Source organism: Pavona decussata, unplaced genomic scaffold, assembly GCF_977016875.1.
Source record: "Pavona decussata unplaced genomic scaffold, jaPavDecu1.1 SCAFFOLD_40, whole genome shotgun sequence".
NCBI lineage: Eukaryota > Metazoa > Cnidaria > Anthozoa > Scleractinia > Agariciidae > Pavona > Pavona decussata.
In genome coordinates this window covers 3108760-3117192 of record NW_028145462.1, presented here as the reverse complement: position 1 = coordinate 3117192, position 8433 = coordinate 3108760, and the positions used below count along the sequence as shown (strand labels likewise).

The following is an 8433-nucleotide window of genomic DNA, read 5'->3' as shown; positions in this document are numbered from 1 at the left end:
CTCCCACCCTCCTTCCTGTTCCATCCAGTGTTACCCTACCGTGCCAATGGAAAACTGATGTTCCCTCTCTGCAGAACATGTGCTGAGAGCCTACAACAGACACCCTGTGAACATACAGATGAAGAACGTATGCTGTCCGGAACCTGGTGTTCCATTGAGATTGATAAAGCGTTGGAGCTGGGATACCGTGTGGTTCGAATGATTGAGGTGTGGCATTTCCCTCAGAAATCGTCCGAGCTCTTTACAGGGTACATCGATACCTTCCTCAAAATCAAACTAGAGGCGAGCGGATGGCCCTCCTGGTGTCAGACAGAAGCTCAAAAGAGTCAGTACATCAGAGAGTATGATCAAAAAGAAGGGATCAAGTTGGACCATGGAAAGATTAAGAAAAACCCTGGACTGCGTTCACTCGCCAAGTTAATGTTGAATTCCTTCTGGGGAAAATTTGGCCAACGCGACAATATGCCTAGGGTGGAGCTTGTGAAGGACCCAGAACGTTACTTCCGGCTTCTCACCTGTGAGTCGACGCAAGTCAAAAACATTCAATTCGTCAACGACGAATGTGTAGAAGTGTATTACACTCAAGGGGATGGATTTGTTCCCATGTCTGATAAGACCAATGTCGTAATCGCTGCTTTCACGACAGCCCATGCCAGGCTGAAGCTCTCTACTCGGTGCTTGAACGTCTTCAGGGACGGGTGCTGTACTTTGACACCGACTCTGTGATATTTACAAGCCAGCCTGATGAATGGATACCACCCTTAGGTGACTACCTGGGAGAACTGACGAACGAACTTGATGATGGTGACTACATCACCACGTTTGCGGCTGGAGGACCTAAAAACTACACATATCAAACTGAGAATGGGAAAACAGTCTGTAAGGTCAGAGGATTCACCCTCAATTTTCGTGGATCACAGAAGCTCAACTTTGAAACCATGTGTGGTCAAGTCTGTAATCCAAATGGAGAATCAATCTATCTGGAGAACCCTCATTTCATCAAACGTAATGCGAAAACAAAGACGATTCATACAAGCAAGTTGACGAAGAAATATAACGTGGTGTATGACAAAAGGGTTGTACAAGGTTTCAATACATTCCCATATGGTTACCGCTGAAGAGCGAAGACCTCATTGTGGAGGATAGGGATGGCTATAAAGGGAGGTTTGGAGGCCATCTACCACTCATTACACATTCAGCTGTCAATATGAACAGACTGTATTTTTTCCTGGTGCGTGGTTGCGCTCAAACACTTGTACAACCTACCTCTTTGCCAATCGTTTCCTCTCACCATTGGTTGGATGTTTTGAAAGAAATAGGAGCCATGCACTGGGGTAGGCTGATGAGCTTTTATGCTTATATGGCTCGAAGCAACGCACCTCTGAGAGAACAATATGCATTTCACCTAATGTTATGTGATATGTATCCATCACATAATCCTACTCCCTGGTGGATGATTCGCCAACTAATAAAGACTCCTTGGTTAATGTTATGGAAAAGGATAAAAGGCGGACGGAACAAGTTACATTGGTCATTCGTAAGACAGCCATGGGCAGTGCTACAAGTCGTCTTTGTGCAAGTTCAACTCCTACCCTGGTTTTAAATGATATATGTCAGAGGATGCGATGTTTAGTTGCATGTTGCGGTAGTCAAGTACACATCGATGTAAGAGATGCCACAGAAGAATACGAAGAGGGAAACGAGGAAGACGAATACCAACGATCACACGAATCGTTTACTAGAGAAACTGTATTATGAATTTGATCGCCCTTCCGCCCTAGGGGGAGTACAAAAATTGTATCGAGCCGCACGTCAGTATGGACTAACCCGCTTACAAGTTCTTCAGTGGTTGCAGCAACAACCTGGCTACACTCTCCACAAACCAGCACGAAAACGCTTTCGTCGCAATAGAGTATTTGTCAACGGTTTGGATGAACAGTGGCAAGCGGATCTGGCAGATCTTCAGAGTTTGAGTCGCTGGAACAGTGGTCATAAATACTTGTTGACTTGCATTGATGTCCTATCCAAGTATGCGTGGGTGGTTCCATTGAAATCTAAGTCTGCCTCGGCTTTGGTAGCGGCCTTTAGAAACATATTTAAGGACGTAAACCGGAAAGGTTGCAGACAGATGCAGCGACGGAATTCATGAACCGTAGCTTTCAAACATTTCTCAAGAATCATGATGTTCGTCATTTTGTCACATACAACGAGACAAAGGCGCAAGTAGTTGAACGATTCAACAGAACCTTGAAACATCTTCTATGGCGATTATTTACTATGAGCAGCTCGTATCATTACCTGGACAAGTTAGCCAAGTTGGTCAATGACAACTACAATCAGAGCATACATCGTAGTATAAAAATGAAACCCGCAGATGTGACAGTTTTTAATGCTCAAGACGTATGGAGAACCTTGTATGGTAAACAGACCTCGACCATAAAGTATAAATTCAAGGTGGGCGACCAAGTCAAGATCAGTAAGTACAAACAAGTCTTTGAGAAAGGATACTTACCGTCGTGGACAGAGGAATCCTTTACGGTGACACAGAGACTTCCACGAAACCCACCCGTGTATCGTTTGAAGGAGGCAGACGGTGAACTGATTAGAGGAACATTTTACGAGGCTGAGTTACAGAAAGTGTCCGAAAGTTCAGATCATCTGTTTCGAATTGAAAAAATTTTGAAACATCGAGGAAAAGGTGCCAACAAAGAAGTGTTGGTGCATTGGAAAGGTTGGCCAAAGAAATACGATAGTTGGATTCCATATAAACAGTTGGTTTCCTTGCAGCAAAGATGATTCGGGATGATGATTTTTACGTGATGCTTCCAAGCAATGCGAATACGAACTTGTTTCCAACCAATTCAACATCACACTTTCGTGTAGCGTTACCTAAGCAAATCCATTTAAAAGATGAAGAGGATTGGGAGGTTGGACTTCATAATGTAATCTACCCATTCTCGTGGTTTGAAGTTCCCCATGAATGCAATCATCCACACTTCATGCTCCGACGATCTGGTACCCAAGAAGTAAAGCGGATAACTCTACCTGTGGGACGATATCGTTCAGCACTGGACGTGGCAGAAGGCATGCTGCAATGTGTGCAACCGCAAAGTCTTCACATTGCTGTGGACGATGAATGGAACATTACCTTTACAACTCAAGACGAATGGATGTTCGTGGCCAAGCCTGTGGCTCAAGCTCTTGGCTGGATAACCCAAGAAAACAAAGTCCGAGAAAGCACCATGTTTGCATTGAAGATCTATTCTACCCTTGGACAGATTCCTACTTATGGTTATGAATGGTGTGCGTTACCGCTTCGTTACTCATTCACATTTCCCGGGACATTCTTAATTCCTTTCACCGTTTCTTTATGTCACTGCACACACAGAGTAGTGCAAGTGCAAACCAATCTCATAGAGCCACATCAAGTGGGTGAAAAACAGTTGCATTTGCTATATGAAATGGTACCACACGGTAGATTTCGCGACACGTTAATGGAAGAACCGAGGCACATCAGTTATTTTCCTTTACGAACCAAAACATTTCAGACCGTTGAAATCTACTTAACAAGTGGTTGTGGAAAGCTGCTTTCATTCCAAGGTGGTATCTTAAACGTGACACTTCACTTTAGACGGCGTACAAGATGAGTAACAGTTTTTACATTGTTGTAACCAGTGACGCAAGCACAGCTCAGTACCCTGAAAACAAACCTGCCAAGTTTAAGATGCAACTTCTAAATCAACAGCACTTAAGTGAAGACTGGGAAGTGGCAATGACACATATCATTTACCCACATACTTGGGAAAATGTGCAAAGTCAGCAACTGTCTTACCTGTTAAGCTGTAACAGCGATTCGCCATGGACCCTACCCATCTATCTACCAAGTGGCATTTATCGAACGGTTGATGACTTGGTCAATGGTATGGTGACAGGACTCCAGAGTGCATTTCCAGATATTTATCTGAAAAGTGGAAAAAGGATCAAGCGCATCGGTGGAAGTGACTGTTTCTACATTTACTCCAAAGCTCAACACTACTACGAATTCAAGTTACCTCCAACATTTCAAGTAACGTTGCCCAAGAATCTAGCTCGGGCTTTAGGCTACTTGAACCATCATGATCGGGTGCCGGCTCTTTATCAGATCAGTCTTCCCACCGTTGTCCAACTGAATAAAAATCAGAGTGTGACACTTACCGCTACTACCACCACTGTGCGGCGAGACGATGAATTGGTGTGGGGTATGTTAAGCAGACGTTCATTTCAGACTATGTACATCTACTCTGACCTAATAGAATCCCTTGTAGTGGGGGATGTACAAGCGAATATACTTCGAACCATATTACCTCGTGGTCAACCTGGGGAGATGGTGGCAGAGGAAATAAGAACGCCCACTTACCATCGACTCCGTACATCTGTATTTTCCTCCGTGGAGATCAATATAAGAAGTGACACTGGCCATCTGGTACCATTTGCCTCTGGCACTGTGCGAGTAACACTTCATTTTCGGCGTCGTGCAATTCTCTAAGATGTTTCTACCTATGAATCATCAATTTTACCGTTACCAACAACAAGTCATCCCCTTTTTTCAACGAGGGAAAGGGGACATAAGTGTCTTTGGAGGAACACATCCTTATGGTCAAGGAGGTAATGGATTAGGAGGAATGTTTCGTTCCCTCTTCCGTACAGCCACGCCCTTTCTCAAGACAGCTGCCAAGAAAGTAGGAAAACGTTTACCAAGACCTTGCTTAATTTTACTGAACAGGCAAAGAAATCTTACCTAACCAAAGCATTGTACTACAAAGACACAGCAGGACATATGGATGTAGTAGACAACACTTCTGACAATAACTGGGGGCTCAAGAAGAGGGGCGCATTTACCAATGCTAGTGCTGAAGTAGGGCTGGTTGGTGTACCCCTTTGTGATCTGTTCAACACCAATAAGCTGCTGCTGGACAACATAGAAATCAAAATCAAGATTGATCTAAACAGCGATGAATTTGTTCTCATGAGTGGAGAAGAGGCGAATGATTGCAAGATAAAGATAATGTCAAGTACTCTCAGAGTCCGCACAGTACGCGTAGCTGACAGTACCAAACTAGAGCATGTTAGTATCATGCAAGGACGGTCAGGACAAAAAGCCCTACCTGCTATCTACACGCTGACAAGTACCCCAACACACGCGAGAATCATCCCCAGGGGTGTGCTGAATCATACCGAGACGGATCTCTTCAACGGACTTATTCCTCAATGCATCATATTTGGAATGGTACGAAATGATGCCTACAATGGTAACTTGGCAAGAAATCCTTTCAATTTTCAGCTGTTTGACGTGAATGCAGTACGACTGACGGTCAATGGTGAAGAAATCCCTTATTCACTGATAGATTTGACAGGTGGAAAGAGAATCGATGGGTACAATACACTCTTCTCAGGCAGTGGTGAAATGAACTGTGGTCATGGTATTGATATTGACAGAGAAGATTGGGAAGGTGGATACGGCTTATTCCGCTTGGATACCACTCCTGCGGGTAGTGGCCACCCAGATCACCTGATACCTCATCGCAGCGGTAACGTCAATTTGTATCTGAAATTTGGAACCCCAACACCAGAAGTTTTGAATTTAATCGTATACGCAGAATTCCAAAATCATTTGGAGATTGACCGCAATAGACGCGTGGTATACGATCTGTCTCAAGGTGCTTGAACATGCATACCACTCAAGAATTATGGCAAGCGTCAATGCACGATCCTGTCCTAGCACCTGCCATGAAAGGAGTATTTCCAAGTGACAAGTTACCAATCGTTGATACGTATCCTTCAGCAATGATTGCAAATACAGATCCTCATGATCAACCTAGAAAGTATTGGATTGCGATGTACTTTGTATCGCCTCAAGAAAGCGAATTCTTTGACAGCTATGGATTTCCTCCTGAGAGCTATGGTATGGATGGATACGTACTGAGTGAAACAACATATTACAATGACAAACCGATGCAAGGCTTAACCTCAGATGTGTGTGGAGACTATTGCCTGTTTTACTTACTTCATCGAGCACGCAATATAGATTTAACCACTATTCAAAATAAATGTCTGCGATACGATTCACAATGGAACGATTCACAAGTAGCACAATTTGTACACACCTACATTCAGTCGTTAACTAGCGTTAGGAATGAAAACGTCTCAAAATTTGAGGAGCAAGCTTGTAAATCTTTCAAATGTTGGCGTAATCAATAAAGTTTTGTTGATGTTAAAATGAATGATGTGTGCGTGTCTTTGATATATCACTTTAAAAAGGAACATCGATCAACAAGTTATCATACCGTTGCTGCCTTTCATTGCAATAAGATGTCCCAATTCAAATGTCCAAGCAGTATTATGATAGCAGGGCCAAGTCAGTGTGGAAAGACGACGGGTACAGAACAGTTACTTGAACAAGCGGATTCTTTATTTGAACGGCCTATTCGTAAAATTGTATATTGCTATGGACAATGGCAGGAATGTTTTAGGAACATGACAGCTCAAGTGACATTTGTAGAGGGTATTCCCGAAGATATTCCTAGTTTATTTCCAGCAAACTGCCGACCAGGAATACTCGTATTGGATGACCTAATGCGAAATTGCAGCGATGACGAACGGATTCTCGATCTGTTTACTAAGGTGTCTCATTACTGTGATGTAACCTGTATCTATTTGACCCAGAACCTTTTTCCACCTGGAAAGTTTTCTCGGAGTATCTCTTTGAATGCTCACTACATCATTGCTTTTAACAACCCTCGCGATACTTTGGGATTTCGGACGTTGGCTCAGCAAGCATTCGCAGGAAATGTACCTTACGTATGGGAAAGCTTCCAAGATGCGACGTCACACCCATTTGGCTACCTTGTGTTGGATTTACATCCCCGTACGCCAAATATTCAACAGTTACGAACAAGGATATTACCAACAACACATTCCTATCCTGTGATTTACGTAGACAAAAAAATCCATAAAACGGAGGAACCACTACCAGTTGATTTCAGTTGACATCATGACGACGCACAAGTCACATCGTACAGCGAAACGTGGAAGAAAAAGTCAACGTGGCGGAAAAATGGTCTTGCGTTCTGGTACGACTGCAAAGTCGGAAACTAAAAGGCGTTTAAAAATTCCCAAACGTTCAAAAGTCAATCTACATTTAACTTTTCTGTGCAGTTGTTTTAAGAGTACTGGAAAGCAACGAAAAGACATGATAGCACATGCTAACAAAGGGCAAATGGAAGCTATTAGCGAGGTCGCTTTGAATCTCCTTAAAGGGAACATGTTGGTACCTACTCCATCATTTAAGCGATTGAAACCACACAAGTCTAAGCTCCTCTATTTGACTCGCAAGAAACCAAGTCTTCAACGGAAAAAGGCCGTGCTCAATCAAAAGGGAGGATTTTTACCGGCTCTCGCCTCTTTGATTGCTCCTCTTGCGGTCGATTTATTAGGAAAAGTTTTCAAATGAAGCACACACAAAAGATGGTGATGATACCCGAACATTTATTGCAAAGTATGGAAACAGAACATCGATTAACGGCTCCTACCCAGCTCAAGACTTTGACACGATTAGACCAAGAGATGAAAAACATCATGGACTCCTCCTTACCAGAAGATCAAAAAGTCTTATTGCTCGATCAACTTCTTCAAAGGTATCAAGGATTAACAAAACAAATGAAAAATGAAGTGACCGTAGCACCAGCTGTGATCCTACCTAAGTCACAACCAACACCTCTGACAGAAAAAACTCCTGACAAGAATAATCTAACTTCGACACCTGAAGTAAAGCCAAACAGAGGTACACTGAGAAAATTGCCGACCACACCTGTGACCTCTAGACAGTCGAAAATTCCTGTTAGGAATGAAACACCAACTTTCGTTTTGCCTGAAGAATCAGCGCAAGCGATAATGATGGAAACGCCACCAGATTCCAAGCGTAAGACGGGAAAACGTCGTTACAAGCCAAGAACACCCGTGGTGACAAGACTACGTAGCAATAGACAATGGGAGCCTTACTAAACTAGAAAAACCAGTTTCTAATTCAGCGAATACATATATATATATATATATATATATATATAATCGAGATGTTGAATCAACTATGGATTCGACTTGGCATTTTATTACTATTTAGTTTCGTACCGCACAACATGTACGGCACTCCTCAGATAAAATAGCCAAAACTGTTAAAATACCGTTACAACGTAAGCTGATATAAGCGCGCGCGGCAAAATTTGAATTCAATTAGATGCTACTGCGTGGCAACGGGTGGTTTAAATTTGCTTAGGAGAAATTTGTTCGAATGCCTACATGAAGTCACCAGTTCATTGCGTTTGTTCAGGCTCGCAAGGTCTGATCTACAAATAATGAAATACTTCTCCCACAAGCACAGATTGCAACGATTCGAAGAGG

General features: G+C 42.9%; 2 protein-coding genes across 2 annotated transcripts; both read left to right on the top strand.

Moving 5' to 3' along the window:
• Positions 1-2114: 2114 nt before the first annotated feature.
• LOC146483227 (uncharacterized) lies at positions 2115-4723 on the top strand. The gene has a single exon (XM_085106434.1). The coding sequence runs from the start codon at positions 3644-3646 to the stop codon at positions 4523-4525; it is 882 nt and encodes a 293-aa protein (XP_084962560.1). The 5' UTR covers positions 2115-3643; the 3' UTR covers positions 4526-4723.
• Positions 4724-4775: 52 nt separating this feature from the next.
• LOC146483226 (uncharacterized) lies at positions 4776-8080 on the top strand. Its single transcript, XM_085106433.1, has one exon. It carries the CDS (start codon positions 4817-4819, stop codon positions 5702-5704), a length of 888 nt encoding a protein of 295 aa, XP_084962559.1. The 5' UTR covers positions 4776-4816; the 3' UTR covers positions 5705-8080.
• Positions 8081-8433: the final 353 nt, after the last annotated feature.

What these genes read in the sequence shown, in the direction of transcription:
- LOC146483226 (XM_085106433.1), top strand. Translation starts at nt 4,817, where the DNA reads ATGGATGTAGTAGACAACACTTCTGACAATAACTGGGGGCTCAAGAAG.
- LOC146483227 (XM_085106434.1), top strand. Translation starts at nt 3,644, where the DNA reads ATGAGTAACAGTTTTTACATTGTTGTAACCAGTGACGCAAGCACAGCT.